The 26,249-nt window shown below is 45.9% G+C and overlaps 1 protein-coding gene across 1 annotated transcript in view; it reads right to left on the bottom strand.

Moving 5' to 3' along the window:
• The window catches only part of LOC120027965 (transmembrane protein 108-like), a 71,186-nt gene that overhangs the window by 22,596 nt on the left and 22,341 nt on the right, over nt 1–26,249 (bottom strand). The window contains exon 2 of the mRNA XM_038973062.1: nt 18,903–18,986. Coding sequence (XP_038828990.1) covers nt 18,903–18,942 — 40 coding nt within the window. The 5' untranslated portion in view covers nt 18,943–18,986. The remainder of the gene's footprint in view (nt 1–18,902; nt 18,987–26,249) is intronic.

Below are 26,249 nucleotides of genomic sequence, written 5' to 3'. Positions count from 1 at the left end.
CAGTGCCTTAGACCACTGCACCACTCGGGAGGCCAAGTTTGCTGCAATTCTACGCAATTTGCCAAAGGGCGGAGAGAAGATTTTGACATTTTACAAGGGATTGTAAATTATTTATAACGAGGGATACCTGGAGAAAATGGATGGCTCTCACTTCAGTAAAATATATTTTTACAAGGCCCCTCCTGAATGCTTGAAAAATGCATATTTTAATACCACAACAGAGCATGACAACGAATGAACGCATGCTGCAGCACCGGAGAGGTTTTGATTTCTGTACAGACTATTGTTAAAAAATTGAATAGTCTAAGTTTGGAACAGTACTAAAAATGTCTATCAACTGTATCAAGAAAAATACATTTGTTTTTTTGAACACAGCAGCCGTATATCATCAGGTAGGCCTATATGCACTTATACACCTTTATTTCATTCAGGAAACTATAATTTTGTAATTTATTCTATTTTATTCCATGATATTGTTGTTAAATAGATTTGTGTTGACTGTGATTAGGGCATGGGACTATAAGAGCATCTGCTAGGCTAAATTAACAAACTAGGTATGCATAGCTCACCACATGATCTTCAAACCACACTGACCAAACTTGTGTTTCTAAAAGTGAATTCAATGGCTGTTAGCCTAATAAGGCATTTTCCATTTCATTATTATTTAATTCTAAGTAATAATTGTTTTAAATTTCATTTTATTAAGCCTAAATGCAAAACGTATAGGCATGTTGTTGAAGTGCTGTTGTCGATGTGTTGTCGAAATGCTGAGCGCTCCTGCCAGCCTGTAGCGTGTCACGATTGCTTCACAATGTATTTCTTAAATCGAATACTATAGCCTTGAAATTATAATAATAATAATAATAATAATATAGCCTAAATAATTCATTTTCATTCCATCCTAGACTACCTGGCTTGCTCCTGGCTGATTTAGAGTTAGTATGTTGTTTAATAGCCTGTTGAAATGCTGAACGTCGATTGATAGTGACAGAATCACACATTAATTCCCAAGCAAAGTAGATGTTGTGTCTCCTTTGCTATAGAAGGCTGCAGAGCAGCCTCTGAATGTTATAGAGACAAACCAAAGATATCCCATATGCATCGGAGTCACATCTTTCCCCGGCATTTTACAGGTTGTTTCTAGCATAAAGCATTTGCAGGACTAAAGTGTTGTTATAAATCATTTGAAATAACCATGTCCATCATAATTTTTTTTTTTTAAATCTCAAGATAACAAGTGCTAGGCATATGCTTTTAGCCACTTTCTTTAACAAAAGCCACAATACCGTCACATACCCACTCAATTCGAGCACTGGTTTTAACTTAACACACCAAGCCCTTCACTCACTGACACAGAGACATTTAAGGAGTGCATGGTGAGTGAAGGAATTGGCTGATAAAATCTATGGAAAGTAGACCAATTTCGTCTGTCAAACAGGTAGGCCTGCCTCTTTCTTGAATAGGAAGAAATAAACTCCAACACAAAGCCCTCTTGCTGTTAGTAGCCTAAAGTTACATTTAAATGAAGACTGTTTAAATGAATCAGGACTTCTCGAAGTAGCCTACTTTCAGCACCCATAACATGTCCATATCCACGGCTGCCGCTTCATAGTAATATAACATACAGTTGAAGTCGGAAGATTACATACACTTAGGTTGGAGTCATTAAAACTTGTTTTTCAACCACTCCACACATTTCTTGTTAAACTATTGTTTTGGCAAGTCGGTTAGGACATCTACTTTTTACATGACACAAGTCATTTTTACAACAATTGTTTACAGATTATTTCACTAATAATTCACTGTATCACAAATCCAGTGGGTCAGAAGTTCACATACACTAAGTTGACGGTGCCTTTAAACAGCTTGGAAAATTCCAGAAAATGATGTCATGGGTTTAGAAGCTTCTGATTGACATCATTTGAGTCAATTGGAGGTGTACCTGTGGATGTATTTCAAGGCCTAAAAATTGTAGACCTCCACAAGTCTGGTTCATCTTTGGGAGCAATTTCCAAACGCCTGAAGGTACCACATTCATCTGTACTGTAACGGTCCTGACCTGTTTTATGTTGTTTTTGTATGTGTTTTTGGTCAGGGCGTGTGTTTTGGGTGGGCAGTCTATGTTTTGTATTTCTAGGTTGGTTTTTGTGTTCGGCCTGGTGTGATTCTCAATTAGAGACAGGTGTGTATCGTTTGTCTCTAATTGAGAGTCATACTAAGGCAGCCAGGGTTTCACTGGGGTTTTGTGGGTGTTTGTTCCTGTGTCCACACATGGACGGTTGAAGGTTAGTCACATTTGTTGTTTTGTAGTTTTGTAGTGTCTTGTTTGCTGTTGTCATTAAAAGATGGCTTATTTCCCTCAATCCGCATCTTGGTCCTATCCATGCTCCTTCTCGTCTAAGGGGGAGAACAACAATGACTGCCTTTACAGAAACACCCACCACAACAGGACCAAGCGGATTGAGGAGAGAGAAAAGGAACTACAGCAATGGGGAAAAGAGGAATGGACTTGGGAGGAGATCCTGGACGGTAGAGGACCTTGGGCTCAGCCAGGGGAATATCGCCGTCCCAAGGAGGAGTTGGAAGCAGCGAAGGCTGAGAGGCGCTGGTATGAGGAGGCAGCGCGACGACGCGGTTGGGAGCCCGTGAGTCAGACCCAAAAATTTCTTGGGGGGGGGGCACACGAGGAGTGTGGCAAAGCCGGGTAGGATACCCGAGCCAACTCCCCGTGCTTACCGTGGAGGTAGAAGGCGTCGTACTGGTAAGACACCGTGTTATGCGGTAAAGCGCACGGTGTTCCCAGTACGCGTGCTTAGCCCAGTGCGGGCTATTCCACCTTGCCGCACTGGGAGGGCTAGGTTGGGCATCGAGCCGGATGTCATGAAGCCGGCCCAACGTATCTGGCCTCCAGTACGTCTCCTCGGGCCGGCGTACATGGCACCAGCCTTACAGGTGGTGTCCCCGGTTCGCCTGCATAGCCCAGTGCGGGCTATTCCACCTCGCCGCACTGGCAGGGCTACGGGGATCATTCAACCTGGTAGGGTTGGGGAGGCTCGGTGCTCAAGAGCACGTGTCCTCCTTCACGGTCCGGTAGACCCGGTGCCACCTCCATGTACCAGTCCTCCGGTGGCAGCCCCCCGTACCAGGCTGTCTCTCCGGGTTCTCTCTCCTGCTGTTTCCTCCTCTCCAGCGCAGCCAGTGCCTACACCACGCACCAGGCTTCCAGTGCATCTCCAGAGCCCTGTTCCTCTTCCACGCACTCTCCCTATGGTGCGTGTCTCCAGCCCGGTACCTCCAGTTCCGGTACCACGCACCAGGCCTATAGTGCGTCTCAGCCGGCCAGAGTCTGCCGTCTGCCTAGCGCCAGAGCCGTCCTGCCATGACCAGCCGGAGCCGTCCTGCCATGACCAGCCGGAGCCGTCCTGCCATGACCAGCCGGAGCCGTCCTGCCATGACCAGCCGGAGCCGTCCTGCCATGACCAGCCGGAGCCGTCCTGCCATGACCTGCCGGAGCCGTCCTGCCATGACCTGCCGGAGCCGTCCTGCCAGGACCTGCCGGAGCCGTCCAGCCAGGACCTGCCGGAGCCGTCCAGCCAGGACCTGCCGGAGCCGTCCAGCCAGGACCTGCCGGAGCCGTCCAGCCAGGACCTGCCGGAGCCGTCCAGCCAGGACCTGCCGGAGCCGTCCAGCCAGGACCTGCCGGAGCCGTCCAGCCAGGACCTGCCGGAGCCGTCCAGCCAGGACCTGCCGGAGCCGTCCAGCCAGGACCTGCCGGAGCCGTCCAGCCCGGACCTGCCGGAGCCGTCCAGCCCGGACCTGCCGGAGTCCCTCAGCCCGGACCTGCCGGAGTCCCTCAGCCCGGACCTGCCGGAGTCCCTCAGCCCGGACCTGCCGGAGTCCCTCAGCCCGGACCTGCCGGAGTCCCTCAGCCCGGACCTGCCGGAGTCCCTCAGCCCGGACCTGCCGGAGTCCCTCCGCCCGGACCTGCCGGAGTCCCTCCGCCCGGACCTGCCGGAGTCCCTCCGCCCGGACCTGCCGGAGTCCCTCCGCCCGGACCTGCCGGAGTCCCTCCGCCCGGACCTGCCGGAGTCCCTACGCCCGGACCTGCCGGAGTCCCTACGCCCGGACCTGCCGGAGTCCCTACGCCCGGACCTGCCGGAGTCCCTACGCCCGGACCTGCCGGAGTCCCTACGCCCGGACCTGCCGGAGTCCCTACGCCCGGACCTGCCGGAGTCCCTACGCCCGGACCTGCCGGAGTCCCTACGCCCGGACCTGCCGGAGTCCCTACGCCCGGACCTGCCGGAGTCCCTACGCCCGGACCTGCCGGAGTCCCTACGCCCGGACCTGCCGGAGTCCCTACGCCCGGACCTGCCGGAGTCCCTACGCCCGGACCTGCCGGAGTCCCTACGCCCGGACCTGCCGGAGTCCCTACGCCCGGACCTGCCGGAGTCCCTACGCCCGGACCTGCCGGAGTCCCTACGCCAGGACCTGCCGGAGTCCCTACGCCAGGACCTGCCGGAGTCCCTACGCCAGGACCTGCCGGAGTCCCTCAGCCAGGACCTGCCGGAGTCCCTCAGCCAGGACCTGCCGGAGTCCCTCAGCCAGGACCTGCCGGAGTCCCTCAGCCAGGACCTGCCGGAGTCCCTCAGCCAGGACCTGCCGGAGTCCCTCAGCCAGGACCTGCCGGAGTCCCTCAGCCAGGACCTGCCGGAGTCCCTCAGCCAGGACCTGCCGGAGTCCCTCAGCCAGGACCTGCCGGAGTCCCTCAGCCAGGACCTGCCGGAGTCCCTCAGCCAGGACCTGCCGGAGTCCCTCAGCCAGGACCTGCCGCCCCTTGTCCCGGTGCCGCCCCTTGTCCCGGTGCCGCCCCTTGTCCCGGTGCCGCCCCTTGTCCCGGTGCCGCCCCTTGTCCCGGTGCCGCCCCTTGTCCCGGTGCCGCCCCTTGTCCCGGTGCCGCCCCTTGTCCCGGTGCCGCCCCTTGTCCCGGTGCCGCCCCTTGTCCCGGTGCCGCCCCTTCTCCCGGTGCTGGCCGTTCATTTAGGGGATGTTAGTTTTAGGGTGGTCATTGGGAGGGGAAGACAGAAGCGGGGAGTGACTATGGTGGTGTGGGGACAGCGTCCAGAGCCTGAGCCACCACCGTGGTCAACTGCCCACCCAGACCCTCCCCTGGACTTTGTGCTGGTGCGCCCGGCGTTCGCACCTTGAGGGGGGGGTTCTGTAACGGTCCTGACCTGTTTTATGTTGTTTTTGTATGTGTTTTTGGTCAGGGCGTGTGTTTTGGGTGGGCAGTCTATGTTTTGTATTTCTAGGTTGGTTTTTGTGTTCGGCCTGGTGTGATTCTCAATTAGAGACAGGTGTGTATCGTTTGTCTCTAATTGAGAGTCATACTAAGGCAGCCAGGGTTTCACTGGGGTTTTGTGGGTGTTTGTTCCTGTGTCCACACATGGACGGTTGAAGGTTAGTCACATTTGTTGTTTTGTAGTTTTGTAGTGTCTTGTTTGCTGTTGTCATTAAAAAATGGCTTATTTCCCTCAATCCGCATCTTGGTCCTATCCATGCTCCTTCTCGTCTAAGGGGGAGAACAACAATGACTGCCTTTACATGTACAAACAATAGTACGCAGGTATAAACACCATGGGACCACGCAGCCGTCATACCGCTCAGGAAGGAGACGCGTTCTGTCTCCTAGAGATGAACGTACTTTGGTGCGAAAAGTGCAAATCAATCCCAGAACAACAGCAAAGGACTGTATGTATTGTAGGCAGGCCAACAATATTTTAGCCATGCTTTGGAGGTGCGTAAACTCCCCCACACCATGATGTAGTCTAATTTTGTCCATGCCCATCATGAAATGAGAGATGAGAACCCCCGTGAATTTTCCTGTAGCTATTGCTTGTTTCCCGCTTCACATTTTTAAAACACAAATCCCTCCATAGGCTACCCTTACCCTAGGCCTAATATAATGAAGGCTGGTTACACAGCAATGCGTTGTGTCTTTTTTATCCTAGCAATTTTATATCATTACATTTTACATGTACTTATTAATTGTTGTTGAAAAAAAGTAAGATTGCTTGTTTTTCATAGAATTTGATTAAAACCAAACTTATTAGAATGATTAACAATGTCCTGGTATTATGGTGAGAATGTCCATGGCTCGCATACAATGCAACTTCTGGAGCAGTGGGACTGCAATCTGTAAGATGGTTCCAATATGTATACAAAACATATTTGAGAGCAGTATAACGTTAAGGGGATGTTCTCCCTTTCTCTTTATATTGGCTCTTTGTCCAGCTACTGTGAAAACTTTGGATGCACGTAAAACCCTCCATAATCTGCGTTGTTTTAATATTATATGCCCACAGGGAGCAATTATGGTGCCTGTAAGTGTATTTAGACATCGTTTTTTAGTTTTGTTTAGAATTTGATTCCAATTATTCGCTCTCTTTTTAGGTTTTTATCTGGCTTATTGACAACCTGTGGTATGTCCATGCTCAGTCATATTGCAATTTACAGTAGGACTAGCTCCTATATCAGTGGGAATGTTATGTATACTGTATATTTCCACATTGAAGCCATGCAATTACTTAGAACAATGTGGACTGCAAACAGGTTTAAGTTAACATATTTAGCAAAGATGGGATGGGTCTACATTTTGTTATTTCGTTTCTGTAAGCTGTTTGACAAACTTGACTAACATTGGAATTGGAGTGGATTCCAATAAATAAAAAATCCAATAAAAGGCAGTAAATACACAACTTGAAACAACCACATATTTAACCATGGACCACGTTCTATTTGGCCAGTGAGGGGCCAAGCCTTGACACACCAACAACTGGTTTATTCGTCAAAACCCAACCCTTTCTCGCCACCGCCAGTGTAACAGTTTTGTAACAGTCCCTCTCCTTGACCCCGCCTGGGCTCGAACCAGGGACCCTCTGCACACATCAACAACTGACACCCACGAAGCATCGTTACCCATCGCTCCACAAAAGCCGCGGCCATTGCAGAGCAAGGGAAACAACTACTTCAAGGTCTCAGAGCAAGTGACGTCACAGATTAAAACGTTACTAGGGCTCACCCCGCTAACTAGCTATCCGTTTCACACTGGTTACACCAGCACTGTGCCGATAATGTTTGGTTGTGAAAATAGCAACAAAAAAATCTGACAACCCTAAAACTATAGCACTACTGCCAGCGCTTAGATTTACCATTACATTAGGTTTGTTAATTGATTACATGACCCTACCATGGGAACATTTTTAAATACTAAACCCTCCCCCTGACTGAAATTGAAAAATCATGACTCTCCCCCATTTTCCTACAGGTAACAATTGTGTAAATTTCTATCACTCCCTAACAAATATCATGCATTCTACTCATTATGCCATGGGCGGAGAGAAAAATGTGTAGCTTTCCAGCAATTCTACTCATATTTCCATTGGGTGGAGAGAAATGTTTGCCGTATTAAATATGATATCTGAGTGAGTGAGAGTGACTAGCAAAATCAATGGGGGCCCCACGGTCAGTAATTTGACCATGATTACTATAAGCTTAGATAGATGGCTAGACTAACTTACCAATTAAAAAAATGTTAGCTGACATGGGCTAATTGAGTGATTGTCAGTTGTGCTGATGCACAACCAAATGTATAAACTGCACCTTGTATATTCTTCTATTCTAACTCTCAATATGAAGTTGAGACCGACTGTTTCTGTTGTAAATTGATCCGCGGGCCTATTTGGTACGCATCCTATCACACAGTGGGATGCATCCTATCACACAGTGATATACAGATATACAATATCTTCCTGTTTGAATGCTCTGCAATGCTAGTCATATTAGGCTCCTGCCCCACTTTCAACACGGACATGTTTATCCCAGAACCCATATCCATGGTGTCAGAACTTAATATTGAGAGTTAGAATGAGGAATGAGAGACGAGGAGGAAAGAAAGGGCTTCTGGGATAATGATTTAGCGGGACACTCGTTGCCTGGTTGATTGGGGCTGTGACAACGACTGGGCCGCAGGGCTGGCTCCGGTCGGTTCAAACAGGAAGGGCCAGACATAAACTAGGAAGTTTTCCGAGCTCTGGGGAGAACACTGAGCCACGAAGGCTGTGAAAAACAATGCCATAAAGTAGACCGCCAGCTCTCTCACTAAATGAAATAAGTTATTCACAACATTACAGCGGTGTTATGACGGTCTTACAAGCATAATCATTTGCCATAATAGACCCCTACGGAGAGGCGAGAAGTGCGGCCCTGCAACTCAGATTAGGGTGATTTCTCATAGCGTGCAATCATTCCCACCTTCCACTAAACGCTCTCACAGATAAGCATTTTATGAGATGACTTTACAATGCAATTTGCACTTGAGGCATACTTGAAAGGAATTGACTTATTTGGAAGGAATTGGATTGAGGAAAGAGGGCAAAACAGCATTTTCTTAAAACAAACGAGGAGTCCTCCCTGTAGCGTCGGGTGGGTCTGTACAGACAATCATGTTGAGCCAGACAGACATGGAAGGTTAGAGAGAACAGAGAAGAAAAGAGACCATTAGAGAAAACCATAGGAAAGGAGGAGTGCGACCAAAGGTAATAATGGGAAGGGAAGAGAGAAACTTCCTGTGCTAACGAGTGTTTGATCATATCATGAGATGATATCATCCCCCTCTCTGTGCATTCTCACTGAAACCCCTCTCCACAGCCAAAGCTATAGATCTACATTAGAGTTGGGTCAACTCATCAGATTGATTGAAATTCATTCCAAGAATTTGTCACACCCTGATCTGTTTCACCCGTCTTTGTGCTCGTCTCCACCCCCTCCAGGTGTCGCCCATTATCCCCAGTGTATTTATACCTGTGTTCTCTATTTGTCTGTTGCCAGTTCGTTTTGTTTCATCAAGCCTACCAGCATTTCCCCCCGTGCTCCTGTCTTTCTAGTTTTCCCGGTTTTGACCATTCTGCATGCCCTGACCCTGAGCCTGCCTGCCGTTCTGTACCTTTCGGACTCTGCTCTGGATTACTGACCTCTGCCTGCCCTTGACCTGTCGTTTGCCTGCCCCCCTGTTTTTGTAATAAACTTTTGTTACTTCAAAACTGTCTGCATCTGGGTTTTCTCCTGAGCCTTGACAGAATTGAAAAGTTGCCTGTAATCCAGAAACCATGGATTACAGCCAACATCCGCACTGAGCTAAAGGGTAGAGCTGCCACTTTCAAGGAGCGGGACTCCGACGATCCATCAAACAGGCAAAGCATCAATACAGGACTAAGATTGAATCGTACTACACCGGCTCAGATGCTCGTATTACAGACTATAAAGGGAAGCACAGCCGTGAGCTGCCCAGTGACATGAGCCTACCAGACAAGCTAAATTACTTCTATGCTTGCTTCAAAGCAAGGAACACTGAAGCATGCATGAGAGCATCAGCTGTCCCGGATGACTGTGTGATCACGCTCTCCGTAGCCGATGTGAGTAAGACCTTTAAACAGGTCAACATTCACAAGGCCGAAGGGCCAGACGGATTACCAGGACGTGCACTCCGAGCATGCGCTGACCAACTGGCAAGTGTCTTCACTGACATTTTCAACCTGTCCCTGACTGAGTCTGTAATACCAACATGTTTCAAGCAAGAACACTAAGGTGACCTGCCTAAATGACTACTGACCCATAGCACTCACATCTGTAGCCATGAAGTGCTTTGAAAGGCTGGTCATGGCTCACATCAACACCATTATCCCAGAAAACCTAAACCCACTCCAATTTGCATACCACCCCAACAGATCCACAGATGATGCAATCTCTATTGCACTCAAAACTGCCCTTTCCCAACTGGACAAAAGGAACACCTACAGTGACAAGAAAAATTATGTGAACCCTTTGGAATTACCTGGATTTCTGCATAAATTGGTCATCAAATTTGATCTGATCTTCATCAAGTCACAACAATAGACAGACATAGTGTGCTTAAACTAATAACACACAAATGATTGTATTTTTATTGTCTATATTGAATACATAATTTAAACATTCACAGTGTAAGTTGGAAAAAGTATGTGAACCCCTAGGCTAATGACTTCTCCTAAAGCTAATTGGAGTCAGGAGTCAGCAAACCTGGAGTCCAATCAATGAGACAAGATTGGAGATGTTGGTTAGAGCGGCCTTGCCCTATAAAAAACAGTTTGCTATTCACAAGAAGCATTGCCTTATGTGAACCATGCCTCGAACAAAAGAGATATCAGAAGACCTAAGACTAAGAATTGTTGACTTGCATAAAGCTGGAAAGGGTTACAAAAGTATCTCTAAATGCCTTGATGTTCATCATTCCACGGTAAGACAAATTGTCTATAAATGGAGAAAGTTCAGCACTGTTTCTACTCTCGCTAGGAGTGGCCGTCCTGCAAAGATGACTGCAAGAACACAGCGCAGAATGCTCAATGAGGTTAAGAAGAATCCTAAAGTGTCAGCTACAGACTTACAGAAATCTCTGGAACATGCTAACATCTCTGTTGACGAGTCTACGATACGTAAAACACCAAACAAGAATGGTGTTCATGGGAGGACACCACGGAAGAAGCCACTGCTGTCCAAAAAAAACATTGCTGCATGTCTGAAGTTTGCATAAGTGCACCTGGAGGTTCCACAATGCTACTGGCAAAATATTCTGTGGACAGATGAAACTACAGTTGAGTTGTTTGGAAGGAACACACAACACTATGTGTGGAGAAAAAAAGGCAGAGCACACCAACATCAAAACCTCAGCCCAACTGTAAAGTATCGTGGAGGGAGCATCATGGTTTGGGGCTGCTTTGCTGCCTCAGGGCCTGGACAGCTTGCTGTCATTGACAGAAAAATTTATTTACAAGAGAATGTTAGGCTATCTGTCCGCCAATTGAAGCTCAACAGAAGTTGTGTGATGCAACAGGACAACGACCCAAAACACAGAAGTAAATCAACAACAGAATGGCTTCAACAGAAGAAAATACGCCTTCTGGAGTGGCCCAGTCAGAGTCCTGACCTCAACCTGATTGAGATACTGTGGCATGACCTCGAGAGCAGTTCACACCAGACATCCCAAGAATATTGCTGAACTGAAACAGTTTTGTAAAGAGGAATGGTCCAAAATTCCTCCTGACCGTTGTACAGGTCTAATCCGCAACTACAGAAAACGTTTGGTTGAGGTTATAGCTGCCAAAGTAGGGTCAACCAGTTATTAAAACCAAGGGTTCACATACTTTTCCCACCCTGCACTGTGAATGTTTACACGGTGTGTTCAATAAAGACATGAAAACTTATAATTGTTTGTGTGTTATTAGTTTAAGCAGACTGTGTTTGTCTTTTGTTATAACCAATTTATGCAGAAATCCAGGTATTTCAAAAGGGTTCACATACTTTTTCTTGCCACTGTATGTGAGAATGCCATTCATTGACTACAGCTCAGCGTTCAACACCATAGTGCCCTCAATGCTCATCACTAAGCTAAGGACCCTGGGACTGAACACCTCCCTCTGCAACTGGATCCTGGACTTCCTGACGGACCGCCCCCAGGTGGTAAGGATATGTACAGTGCCTTGCAAAAGTATTCATCCCCCTTGGCGTTTTTCCTATTTTGTTGCATTACAACCTGTAATTTAAATAGATTTTTATTTTTATGTAATGGACATACACAAAATAGTCCAAATTCGTCTAGTGAAATGTAAAAAAATAGCTTGTTTCAAAAAATAAAATAAAAACGGAAATGTGGTGCGTGCATATGCATTCATAAGATCTGGTGCAACCAATTACCTTCAGAAGTCACATAATTTGTTAAATAAAGTCCACCTGTGTGCAAACTAAGTGTCACATGATCTGTCACATGATCTAACCACTAGGCTACCTGGGGCGGCAGGTACCTTGGGCGGCAGGTAGCCTAGTGGTTAGAGTGTTGGACTAGTAACTGAAAGGTTGCAAGACCGAATCCCCGAGCTGACAAGGTAAAAATATGTTGTTCTGCCCCTGAACAAGGCAGTTAACCCAATGTTCCTAGGCCGTCATTGAAAATAAGAATTTGTTCTTAACTGACTTGTCAAGTTAAATAAAGGTAAAATATATATATATATATATATATATATATATATATATATATACACATAGACCTGTTCTGAAAGGCCCCAGAGTCTGCAACACCACTAAGGAAGGGGCACCACCAAGTAAGTGGCACCATGAAGACCAAGGAGCTCTCCAAACAGGTCAGGGACAAAGTTGTGGAGAAGTACAGATCAGGTTTGGGTTATAAAAAATTATCAGAAACTTTGAACATCCCAGGGAGCACCATTAAATCCATTATTAAAAAATGTATAGAATATGGCACCACAACAAACCTGCCAAGAGAGGGCCGCCCACCAAAACTCACGGACCAGGCAAGGAGGGCATTAATCAGAGAGGCAACAAAGAGACCAAAGATAACCCTGAAGGAGCTGCAAAGCTCCACAGCGGAGAGTGGAGTATCTGTCCATAGGACCACTTTAAGCCGTACAAACAACAGAGCTGGGCTTTATAGAAGAGTGGCCAGAAAAAAGGCATTACTTAAAGAAAAAAATAAGACATGTGGGAGACACCCCAAACATATGGAAGAAGGTACTCTGGACAGATGAGACTAAAATTGAGCTATTTGGCCATCAAGGAAAATGCTATGTCTGCCGCAAACCCAACACCTCTCATCACCCCTCGAACACCAATGAAAAACATTGGCAGTGACTGGGAAACTGGTTAGAATTGAAGGAATGATGGATGGCGCTAAATACAGGGAAATTATTGTTTCAGTCTTCTAGAGATTTGAGACTGGGACGGAGGTTCACCTTCCAGCAGGACAATGACCCTAAGCATACTGCTAAAGCAACACTTGAGTGGTTTAAGGGGAAACATTTAAATGTCTTGGAATGGCCTAATCAAGGCACAGACCTCAATCCAATTGAGAATCTGTGGTATGACTTAAAATTGCTGTACACCAGCGGAACCCATCCAAATTGAAGGAGCTGGAGCAGTTTGCATTAAAGAATGGGCAAAAATCCCAGTGGCTAGATGTGCCAAACTTAAAGAGACATACCCCAAGAGACCTGCAGCTGTAATTGCTGCAAAAGGTTGTAATTGCTACAAAGTATTGACTTTTGGGGGGGGGGGGGGGGGGGGGCACTGTGAATAGTTATGCACGCTCAAGTTTTCTTGTCTTAATTCTTGTTTGTTTCACAATAAAAATATGTTGCATCTTCAAAGTGGTAGGCATGTTGTGTAAATCAAATTATACAAACCCCCTCAAAAAGCTATTTTAATTCGAGGTTGTAAGGCAACAAAATAGGAAAAATACCAAGGGGGTGAATACTTTCGCAAGCCACTGTAACAACACAGCTGATCCTCAACACGGTGGCCCCTCAGGGGTGTGTGCTAAGTCCCCTCCTGTACTCCCTGTTCACTCATGACTGCATGGCCAGGCACGACTCCAACACCGTCAAGTTTTCCGATGACACAACAGTGGTAGGCCTGATCACCAACAACGACGAGACAGCCTATAGGGAGGAGGTCAGAGACCTGGCCGTGTGGTGCCAGGACAACAACCTGTCCCTCAACATGATCAAGACTAAGGAGATGATTGTGGACTACAGGAAAAGGAGGACCGAGCACGCCCCCATTCTCATCGACAGGGCCGCAGTGGAGCAGGTTGAGAGCTTCAAGTTCCTTGGCATCCACATCAACATCAAACTATCATTTAAAAAAAATGTGTTTCACCTTTATTTAACCAGGTAGGCCAGTTGAGAACACTGCGACCTGGCCAAGATAAAGCAAAGCAGTTCGACAAAAACAACAACACAGAGTTACACATGGTCCAAACACACTAAGACAGTCATGAAGAGGGCACGACAAAGCCTATTTCCCCTCAGGAGACCGAAAAGATTTGGCATGGGTTCAGATCCTCAAAAGGTTCTACACCTGCACCATCGAGAGCATCCTGACTGGTTGCATCACTGCCTGGTATGGCAACTGCTCGGCCTCCAACCGCAAGGCACTACAGAGTGTAGTGCATACGGCCCAGTACATCACTGGGGCCAAGCTTCCTGCCATCCAAGACCTCTATACCAGGCGGTGTCAGAGGAAGGCCCATGGACTGTTCTCTCTGCTACCGCACAGCAAGTGGCTCCGGAGCGCCAAGTCTAGATCCAAAAGGCTTCTTAACAGCTTCTACCCCAAGCCATAAGACTCCTGAACAGGTAATCAAAGGGCTACCCAGACCCCTCTTTTACGCTGCTGCTACTCTGTTTATTATCTATGCATAGTCACTTTAACTCTACCTACATGTACATATTACCTCGACTAACCGGTGTTCCCCCGCACATTGACTTTGTACCGGTACCCCCTGTATATAGCCTCGCTATTGTTATTTTGCTGCTGCTGTTTAATTATTTGTTACTTTTATTTTCTATTTTTTACTTAACACTTTTCTTTCTTAAAACTTCTTAAAGCATTGTTGGTTTAGGGCTTGTAAGCATTTCACTGTCTACACCTGTTGTATTCGGCGCATGTGACAAATACAATTTGATTTGATTTTGTAAGTGTAATGTATTTTTTATGAGGATTGTTCAATTAACTAAATGAATTTCCATCCAGTAAAATTTTTATTGGGGATACGATGTCACATATCCAACATTTCTGAGCCACAGAATGATAAGAATTTCCTTTCTAAAGGTTCCATTATTTCAGTGGCTGTACCCTCTTCTCAGCTGTATTACAGTCAGTGGTTCAGCCTGACCCCATGTTCCACATTCTGTTCTGGACACCTGCCAGACACACACACCAGCTCCCCCCTGGCCCCACTAATATGCTGAGAATGTTAAACACGCTAACAGCATACTGTATGATATGATTATGGAACACAGAGGTAGATATGGACGAGTAACACACTGCAAATACAAAACTGTTCTCGCTCTACCTGGAATCGTCCGAGACTGTGCTTTGTAGCTGTTATCGGCACTGTTATGGTGCTCTCACTTTAGCTGTGTACTCTGTCTTACTGGACTGCGGAGCCCCACCTGTTTTGAGCCCCACCCTTTAAATCAAAACATTTTTATAAAATAAGAAAATTAAAATAAAATTGGGGGTTGCCTGTTTTTTATGTTATTTGGGCATTAATACGTGTCACATATCAGTTTGCAAACAATGTAATTTAAAAATATATATTTTTGAATTTATAAAGCTGCATATACATTTGGTAACTTTTTTGCTTTCTTGAGTAAGGCAGTTCCAAAATGCAGGTGTTTCAGCCTAGCTCAGTGCATTCTGTGGTGGTGGGGCAGCCAGTGGAAATACAGAGCGTAGGGCTTGGTAATGTTCTCTAGTTGCGCTGTGATTGGCTCAGTGTTCTGTCACTCATGGGGACACTACGTCACTGCCAAATCTAAGGGTAGAGAGTCAAAGCCAGTTATATCTACAGTAGCTTTGATTGGACTGCTACTTTCAAAATCTTAGCTAGCAGTCATCATCATGAATCAACTCGACAATCTACTGGCAAATCCTTTTTAATACTTGTCATATGAAGATAAATAATGAAGAGAAATTATAGATAAAACGTATGTGTTCATCGGCCATAAACATTACACAACAAGTTGGAAATCGCAAATTCAACAATGAGTGGTTTGGAAGGAATCAGTGGCTAACTGCAAGCATTGCAAAGCAATCACTAGCCTGCTATTCAGTGGAGTGGGTGTGTGATCCCAAGTCTGGGTTTAAGGGTCTCTTTTCCAAGCTTAAAAGGATACATATTTAACATTGGCCATGCTGTCAATCCAGCATGACTATTGCCATGCTCAAAACAACTGGATACTCGGAACTGGGAAATCGGACTTCAGTGAGTTCAAGACAACTGGAAACTTGGGGAAAAAACGAGCTCCGACTGGGAAAATATGTTTTGAACAGTCATCCAACTTGGAATTGTAAGTCGGGAACTCGGGCCTCTTTCTAGAGCTCCGACCTGAAGATCACTGACGTCATGATTCAACCTTGTTTTTTCCCCCAGAGTTCCCAGTCTTGAAAGCACCATAAATCCAGAGAATGCCAGACTTTGATGACAAAATTTGCCCACGAAGGCACCTTCCTGTGGTGAGTCCAAACATGTCTTGTATGCTGCTGCATAAATTATGTAATATGCCAGGGAGATATGTATACTGTAGCTAAGAAAGTAATACTAAGTGTATGTTGTGTAGTAAGTTGTTAGTAGCCCATGTGCCTCACCCTAATAATTTGGTCCCTTTTCCCCTTTTAATTTCCCCTACTGTTTTGACTTGGTGGTGCACATGTAGCCTATAACCTGTTTAGAGAAATGTAATCATCAAATATTGTAAGAGCTTTCATAGTCTGCTTATATGCCCCCTTCACTTATCCTATGGTTCTGACTTGGTGTACAGGGAGAATACTGTAAGAACGGCCGATGTTCTGAATTCTGTCGCTGTACATTTAAAAAGTGCTGAACAAATAGTTATATTGACTACATCCGTCCTAGCTCGCTCATTAATGTCTTAATCGAAATTATGGATTGCCTCTTATCCACTTGTTGTCCCCTTATGCCACAGTTTGTACATCTCAATTGTCAGTAGAAACCACATTTGTTTAAGCAAGTCAGCCATATCAGCTATTTTTTTTTAAAAGGCAGTAAATGAGGCTGAATGTACTGTTTCGCTGCCAGACAAGGCTCCGCTGATAGACAGGTGTAGCAGTGGTACGTTGACTGTGCCTTTAAACAGCTTGGAAAATTCCATAAAATGATGTCATGGCTTTAGAAGCTTCTGATAGCTAATTGACATCATTTGAGTCAATTGGAGGTGTACCTGTGGATCTATTTCAAGGGCTACCTTCAAACGCAGTGCCTCTTTGCATGACATCATGGGAAAATCAAAAGAAATCAGCCAAGACCTCCACAAGTCTGGTTCATCCTTGGGAGCAATTTCTAAATGCCTGAAGGTACCACGTTCATCTGTACAAACAATATTACACAAGTATAAACCCCATCGGACCACACAGCTGTCATACCACTCAGGAAAGAGACGCGTTCTGTCTCCTAGAGATAAACGTACTTTGGTGCGAAAAGTGCAAATCAATCCCAGAACAACAGCAAATTACCTTGTGAAGATGCTGGAGGAAACAGATACAAAAGTATCTATATCCACAGTAAAACGAGTCCTATATCGACATAACCTGAAAGGCCGCTCAGCAAGGAAGAAGTCACTGCTCCAAAACCTCCATAAAAAAGCGAGACTACGGTTTGCAACTGCACATGGGGACAAAGATCGTACTTTTTGGAGAAATGTTTGGTCTGATGAAACACAAATAGAACCGTTTGGCCGTAATGACCATCGTTATGTTTGGAGGAAAAAGGGGGAGGCTTGCAAGCCGAAGAACACCATCCCAACCGTGAAGCACGGGGGTGGCAGCATCATGTTGTGTAGGTTCTTTGCTGCAGGAGGGACTGGTGCACTTCACAAAATAGATGACATCATTAGGTAGGAAAATTATGTGGATATATTGAAGCAACATCTCAAGACATCAGTCAGGAAGTTAAAGCTTGGTCCCAAATGGGTCTTCAAAATGGACAATGACCTCAAGCATACTTCCAAAGTTGTGGCAAAATGGCTTAAGGACAACAAAGTCAAGGTATTGGAGTGGCCATCCCAAAGCCCTGACCTCAATCCTATAGAAAATTTGTGGGCAGAACTGAAAAAGCGTGTGCGAGCAAGGAGGCCTACAAACACTGACTCAGTTACACCAGCTCTGTCAGGAGAAATGGACCAAAATTCACCCAACATATTGTGGGAAGCTTGTGGAAGGCTACCCAAAATGCTTGACCCAAGGTAAACAATTTAAAGGCAATGCTACCAAATACTAGTTGAGTGTATGTAAACTTCTGACCCACTGGGAATGTGATGAAAGTAATAAAAGCTGAAATAAATCATTCTCTCTGCTATTATTCTGACATTTCACATTCTTAAAATAAATTGGTGATCCTAACTGACCTAAGACAGGAAATTTGTACTAGGATTAAATGTCAGGAATTGTGAAAAATTGAGTTTAAATGTATTTGGCTAAGGTGTATGTAAACTTCCGACTTCAAATGTACATGCTAAAATTGCCACTGAACATATGGAATTGTTCTAAGATGGTCATACCATGGACCATTTAGCTATTTAATTTTGAATTTTAGGACCCTTTCAGCTATCAAATTATTCTTTTTTTAAAATGATTTGATAAAATATTGAATTTGGCCTTTACTACTATAGCCCATAGAAAAGCATTGAATAAAATATTCATAAATGGAAAAAAAGTTATCATAAGGAATAAGGTTTTGAAATGTCTGTCCTAGAACTAGGAGGTATAAGAAAGCTCAGTGAATTTTTTAGTTTTTTTGGACACATTATCTTTGTTGGCACAAAACTACCTCCATACTTCCATTTGTTTGTATGGGTTACCTTCAGACGAGTCCTTTGACACTTGTATGGGTCGTAGAGCAAAAATGCAGTCTCCCCTTTCCATAGTGGGGACATATTAGTTTTGTAGCTCAAACGGTTCGGACACTACAGACAGAATATGGCACATCAGCGTTACCAACTTCAGACGACTCCTGTGACACTTGTGGGGGTCGTAGAGCAAAACGGAGAACACCATCATGTTGATTTTTGGGATGTCTCATGGTCTGTCAAACACTGCTATAGTTCTGTCACCTTTCACCGCAGATGCGGAAGTGTTACATAGGCGGATGCGGTGGATTGAGACACTCGTATTGATCTGTATTTATCTCACTGTGCTATGAGTCTCACTAATGTACAGTATATTATTTGACTGTATTCTATCTCAGTTAGTATGAGGACCCAGTCTTGTCTACTCACTCAGCAGCTGGCGGCGCAGGACCTGCAGGCTTCTCTTCATGGTATCATGTGGTCCGAGTCCACTACCACAGTGCTCATGGTTCTCTGTGGAACACAACCACACCAGAGAGAGAGAGATTAAGATACTGCACTGTCAGGTAGCACGGTTAGCTCAGGTAACTCAGTCAGATACTGATGTGATTAAGTGAGGACATAGAGGAAAAAGAGAGTGAGAGAGCGAGAGATTGAGATGGGAGATAGAGAGGATGGACAGAGAGACAGACAGAAAGAGACAGACAGATAGGAAGAGATAAAAAAAAACTGTCAGATAAAGACCAGGGCAGACTAGTCTGTGTTTACAATTGCTAATCAGTTCAGCCAAAAACAGAAAGAACTCAAAATGTATTGAAAAATAAACTCCCTCTAACAATAAAGAAATATTCACAGCGACAGGCATTAATACTTATCCATGGAAAAGCAACATAAATCAGGGTTGGGTTAGACCTTAAATGTAAAGACTTGGCTCCTTAACACTGGCTAGGCATTATTTTATATACAGTACCAGTCAAAAGTTTGGACACACATACTCAAAGGTTTTTCTTTATTTTTACTATTTTCTACATTGTAGAATAATAGTGAAGACATCAAAACTATGAAATAACACATATGGAATTATGTAGTAACCAAAAAAGTGTTAAACAAATCAAAATATATTTTATATTTGAGATTCTTCAAAGTAGCCACCCTTTGCCTTGATGACAGCTTTGCACACTCTTGGCATTATCTCAACCAGCTTCACCTGGAATGCGTTTCCAACAGTCTTGAAGGAGTTCCCACATATCCTGAGCACTTGTTGGCTCTTTTCCTTCACTCTGCGATCCAACTCATCCCAAACCATCTCAATTGGGTTGAGGTTGGGAGAAAAACCCTTGAATGAGTAGGTGTGTCCAAACTTTTGACTGGTACTGTACATAGACTTGGAATCACTGGCCACTTTAATAAATGTTTAACTAATGTTTACATACTGCTTTACTAATCTCATATGTATATACTGTATTCTATTCTACTGTATTTTTGTCAATGCCACTACATTGCTCAATCTAATATTTATATATTTCTTAATTCCCTTCTTTTACTTTTAGATGTGTGTGTATTGTTGTTCATCGTTTTTAGACACTACTGCACTGTTAGATACTACTGCACTGTTGGAGCTAGGAACACAAGCATTTCGCTACACCCACAATAACATCTGCTAAATATGTGTATGTGACCATTACAATTTGATTTGAGCTTGGTGTGATGTCATGGTTGTACTTTGATTGCATTATAAGAGTTATGATTTTCTAAGAGTATTCCCTTCAGAGTAGAGAGTTGGTCATCTTGAACCTGCTTCTAGATATATCCTCCCACCACTTGGGATATTACTATTTGCAGCTCGTCTTCCCAATTGGTTACCGCTTTAAAATTCTCATCTTTTAATTCTTCGATAATTCTGTATAGGTACCCTATTACATTCTTGGCATACTTTGTTATATTTCTGAAGCTATACTGTATATCTAATGTACGTTGTTGAGAGTTTTATACGGTCCCACTGCTTCAGTAAGATAGCTTCTTACTTGGGAATGCAGTACTTTGGGGCCAGCCTCCAAGTTCAATTAATAAACTACAGCTCATCCAAAACAGTGCTGACAAAAAGGTCTGCCACACATCACCCCCATCCTTGCTGATCTCCATTGGCTACTTGTTCCTCAAAGAATTGACTATACAATTCTCATCCTTGTCTACAAAGCCCTATATGGCATCGGACCCACCTACACTCCCCCTATGAACTTCCACGTACCCTATGTTCAAGCCACGCCAAACTCCTACATGCCCCCAGGACAAGGCTCCGCCCAATTGGGGACCGTGCCTTTTCCTCCCACACCTATGGAACTCCCTTCCTGATAATCTCTGTGCTGTTCAGACTGTTGTGGCTTTTAAAGCAGGCCTGAAGACTCATCTCTATCAGCTGACCTACCATTACGTCCCCCTTCCTAGACTTTGATTGTTGCTTTCATGATATGGTTAGATATTGTCTTGCCCAACTCACACCTCTCCCTTGTGATTAATGAGCTAGCCTAGATTACCCCCACTTTAGGCCTATTACCTACGTGTGTTGCACGTCCAGCCCAGTCCCGATCCCAGCGACCCACTGATACCAACTGCGGTACTGGATTAGCAGTTGGCGGCCGACAGCTGAGGTGGGAGAAACCTTTTCCAAAAACCACCCATCGGGACATCCAGCTCAGGGGTAGGGCGACCCGTAGTTCATCAGGCTCTCTTAGTGCTATAATACCAGGGGAACTTGAGTGGTGAATACACTTCCTCCGCTTGGCAACTTGTTATTATTAAATAAATATTAGTTTTACACCCACGAGTGCCCGCCACAAACCCTTCACCTCAACCATAGATAATGGCATTCCACAGCAGGCCTATAGGGACAAATGACCATTGTTAGCACATTGACACACTTTCCCTGTTTGTGTATCCACTCAGTTGCTTTAAATACATTTAACCTCTCCCAAGGTCCAGAGCCTTAATGGATCCCAAGGGGTGTGGGTGGCCTCCACTTCTCTTTCCCAGCCGGGTAGGTGGGTTAGGCCTAAATTCCCTTATTTTCCTACGGTAAACTATTTCCACCTCAAGGACCCATTGTGCCAGGTTCCTGACCAATAGCTTGTTCCCTTCCCTAATCACAGTTAAATAGATATACCCGCGTGTTTAAAAACACCTTACACAGACCCTGGCCACTTAATATCGGCCACTTTCCTGGCCGAAAACAGCATATACAACTGTTCCTAACGTCCCTGGGAGGGAAACCAGCGGAGATCTTCACCACACCTCCACGTTTCGTCCACATTACCTGTAATTTAAAAACGGCTAAATTAGACTAAACCCTCTCACTTTCTCCGGTTAGTTAGAATCACAGGAACCTATCCACATTCCTGCCCCCTAAGTACACATTAGCTAACAAAAACCTACTCAAGACCTATGGCGCCCTCTCACACTCCTTGTCTTGTTCCCGGGGTCCTCTCTAAGGGACCAGCTCAGGTCCCATAATACAGTGCTCATCCTGTCTTTCCACCAGGCAACCTCCCTAGGAAGAGCCCAGGAGGCCAGAGCCAATCCAATGCCACTCCATTGGTATTCCATTGCCTGGTTCCCCCACTGGTCCCAATTGGGCGCCCTGCCTCATCAAGACCCGTACAACCTTCTTCCTGACAGGACCTCTAGATCAACCTTAGCAGTGCCCAATTTGCTCGATCTAGGGTGCTTTCAGAGAGGCCACAGACCTCTCCTTGAACCGCTCATCCAGACGGTCCTCTATATTGCCCCTGATCATGCCGGTCATACCTCGTCGAGTTTCGGCAGACCGGACAACTATACCTGGTGTGCAGCCACTCCCGAAAGCATCCAATTTGGAACTCATGGTTACACCTCAACCTGGTAGCCATTTCCCTGCCTCATGTCTCTCTAAACAGATAGCACATAATACATATGCATCTCCATGTTTCTGGTATCTGATACTCTCCATACCTTACCCCTGGAGAGGGGTTGACCTCCGGAGCGGTAGCTCGGGCTTCACACGGCTCCGGTATCTCTTGGTCATCACTATGACCCACTAGGTCTACCGGTTCCATTAGGCTCACCACCACTACTTCCACCATTTCACCCTCACTCGAACTACCAAATGATTACCCCTGAGGACGACCCTGAACTCCACCTACTGTACGTCTGAGGAGCCTGGATCCCTTATCCTTTCCGTAGGTTCTCCTTGTAGCACAACGGGCACCCTGTGACCCCTCACTAGCCAAGGAGCCTGTATTATATCCTTATACCCCCCCACCAGGACTTCCACTCATTCTTTCGCTGGCTGACACATGCACCAGGTTCCACCCTTCTGGCCCCTAACGGGTGTTCAGGATGGGATTAGGCGTATCGGACCCTGACCATACACGATATCCTTCCACCCATCAGCATATAACACCTTGCTCATCCTCCCTATCCTCAGGTCGTCCAAAGGCCCCTGTTAGCCTCAATGGTAACACATTCCATGGCCCTAAGTGTCCCAAGTTCCGCCCCTGCAGGTCCTTTACCCACCTAGTGGCATGTGCTGCAGATTGCTATTATGGCCCCTCTAATCACCCTTCCCTGTTCCTCTTTCGTCACTCGTTTACACTTGTGACATGGCAAGGGCATCGAGGGACCCCAATTGGGGTACCTGAGGACCCATGGAACGCTGACTCGCTTGTTGTGTAAAGAGGATACCGTACATTATAAACCATCGGACAGCCAGGCCATTCTTTTAAACTATAATCTAGTCTAATGTGGTTGTAATGGGAATTTTAATGTTTGTGCTTAGAACTAATTCATGTGTTCTATTTATGCACTGTTCTATAAACCAATTTCTGTGTTCATGCAAGTGGCTGACTGTACAAATCACACCTATCAGTAGCTGCAATTTGGCAGTACGCCCAGACGTTGTTTTGAGAACAAACAAAAGATATCTCAGTTTCAAGGTCTGAGCTTAGAGAGGAGACGCCTCGTGAGGTGTTGGTCTGTCACATGTTATGAAACAGTATTGGTCGTCACATGAATGAAACAAAACGGTAATGATGAATGAATTATGCTAAATCATGCGAATATAACTTGTCTGTGTATAGCCGTATATAAGACAATTGTTGGGACTGCCCCAGCAGAGCTCCTGATTGACATGTGTACTATGGTGCATTGAGTTGGTTGGAACCTCTCCAGCACAGTGTCAATAAACAATGATTAATTTAAGATTGACTTTGAGTGTCCCTGTGTAAGAATCTTTCCACAACACGGTGAATACTCCCAAACAGCAGCAGCCACCCTGACATCTTACACGCGACACAGTAGTATCAGTCATCACAGATACACTCCACTCTGCAGCACTTCCCATCCTTGCGTGCTGCTCCCATGTTCATACACATCCCCAGATATAGTTCTAAGTATACTCCTATCAGTGCTTACCCATAACAGAGGCCTCAGGGTATCACACCATTCTACACATACATCCACTGCTTGCCACACCAAGACTCCCCATTTGCAGTACTTGGCCTTTCCTGGTTCTATTGGGCTTCTCCCCAATAGGTAGGCCACAAATCAACTACATGGGTACCTCCAGGATGCTCCCAACCAGATCTGCCATGCCAGCTTGATGGTTCCTCCTAGAAAAATAATTGCCCTAATCACCCAACCTTCCTTCCATGAGCCATGTACACTGTATTCCAACCATACTAGTGTATGTAAGGTGTAGTCTATTCCATTCACCCAGGACCCATTCAGGTTTGCCACATTTTTAGTGAAATTGCCTGCAGTGTAGTTGGGGAGGTGGCTCGCCATCTTGCTCCTTGGTTCCTGTCCTCTCAAGTGCAGCCCCCACCCTCAAGACTTGGCTTATATCCCATCTTTAGCCTTCAACCGGAAGTGAAACTGCTCTGCCTCTACTTCCCCTTTTTGCTTGCACAATTTTTTTTTTTTTTGCACAACCTCTTAATGCTGACTTGGAGGACTTCCCATCCTGCAGACACAGCGTTGAGCCAGTAACCGAAAGGTTTCTGGTTCGAATACCGGAGCCGACAAGGTGCAGCATTTTTTTTCTGTAGCTGTGCCCTTGAGTAGGGCACTTAACCTTAATTGATCCAGGGCACTGTACAATGGTGACCCTGGTCGTGACTCCACTCCCTGCAGGTGTCTCAGGTTGGTGTCTCAGGTTGGTGTCTCAGGTTGGTGTCTCAGGTTGGGATTTGCAAAAAAAAACACATTTCCATTACACACCTGTGTGCAACAGGACAAATATAAGCAACCCCTGAATTATAAACTTGCTGCGGCCCCTCCCAAGGCTATTAAAGGAAAAGTTAACCTATTTTAAATGTTATATTGAGCGGACCGGTCCTGAGCACAAGCCAGGGGCAAGCTGAATTGCTTCGAACTAAAGCACGCTAGAGGGAAGCTTATAAAGGAATGGGCACCTGAAGAAACCGGGTGGAAGAAGTTACCAGGTGGAAGCTATCATGTCGAGGCTACGTGAGTGGCAGACTGATGGGTGAAAGGTTCACACAAGAATGGGTGAACGAGTGGTTAAATAGCTGGAGTTAAGCGTTGAGGCGGAAATGGAGATACCGACCCCCAGCTCTACACGTTGCAACCCCCCTGCTCTATGGCCACAGAGTCCAACAGTGGAAACAGGATGTGACCGTTACATCACGAGCAGGGCCGGTCTGGGCCATTCTGATGCCCTAGACGAGACAAAAAAATTGCCGCCAGGGCCTCCCGAGTGGCACAGTGGTCTAAGGAACTGCATCGCAGTGCTTGATGCGTCACTACAGACCCGGGTTCAATCCCAGGCTGTGTCACTCAGGAGGCCCTGGCGGCAATTTTCTTGTCTCGCCTAGGGCATCAGAATGGCACGGACCGGCCCTGCTCGTGATGTAACCGTAACATCCTTCTCCTGGTCCTATGTTAGGAGCATAGGGTGTCTTAATCACCTGGGTGTCCCATGTGTCACCTGCCAAATAAACCGTGGCCAGATACTGGTAACTTGTCCAGTTTTTGTTCCTCCAGTCTAGTTTATTCAAGCAAGGTTTCACACAGTTCAACACCTCCCTAGTTTGCAGACCCCACCATACCCGGGCCTTAACAATGGTAAAAACCTTTGTATAGGATTTCAATGTACTTTTCACCGTGTCTGATCTCCGGAGTCCCATACAGTTGTACCACCAGTAGCCCTTCTCACTAACTCCCACCTGACGTATAGGGAACATAGGGGTTCCCCAGGGATTCCTATCCTCATCCAGGATGAAGTCCTGCTCGTCTAGGGCCTCCGCCATCGCCTTACTCACACACTTATCCAGTTCCGCAAAGTGAGATCGATTCACCCCTCCAAATCCCCAGGGGTGGGCTGACGTTGTACCCACATTTCCACCTGCACTTTTTCCCACTTTACTATGGGGTCGTTCACACCTAGTATAAACAGTGTGACTGGCCTGCTCCACACCCAAGGCAGTGTTTTATTGATCAATCTATCTACTCCGACCTCAGTTATACTGAGACAGGGCCATCGTGCACAGAGCCACTGCCGGAGTCATAACTGGTCACCGTGACCAGGGCCCAACATCCCCGTCTTGGGCATGGCCTCCCGTCTACGTGCATACCCAGGACCATTTCTAGTATCTTTGTCACACACCGTTTATAAAACATTTAAAGCCCAAGGTCTTTCCCAACCTGCCTCTGGGCCCATGATCTCGGGTCTACCACAGGCCCCAGGTTCTGAATGCACCAGTTAGCATATTGTCTGGGCAA

The sequence above is a fragment of the Salvelinus namaycush genome, chromosome 33 (assembly GCF_016432855.1).
Source record: "Salvelinus namaycush isolate Seneca chromosome 33, SaNama_1.0, whole genome shotgun sequence".
NCBI lineage: Eukaryota > Metazoa > Chordata > Actinopteri > Salmoniformes > Salmonidae > Salvelinus > Salvelinus namaycush.
This window is presented reverse-complemented; position numbering and strand designations above follow the sequence as displayed.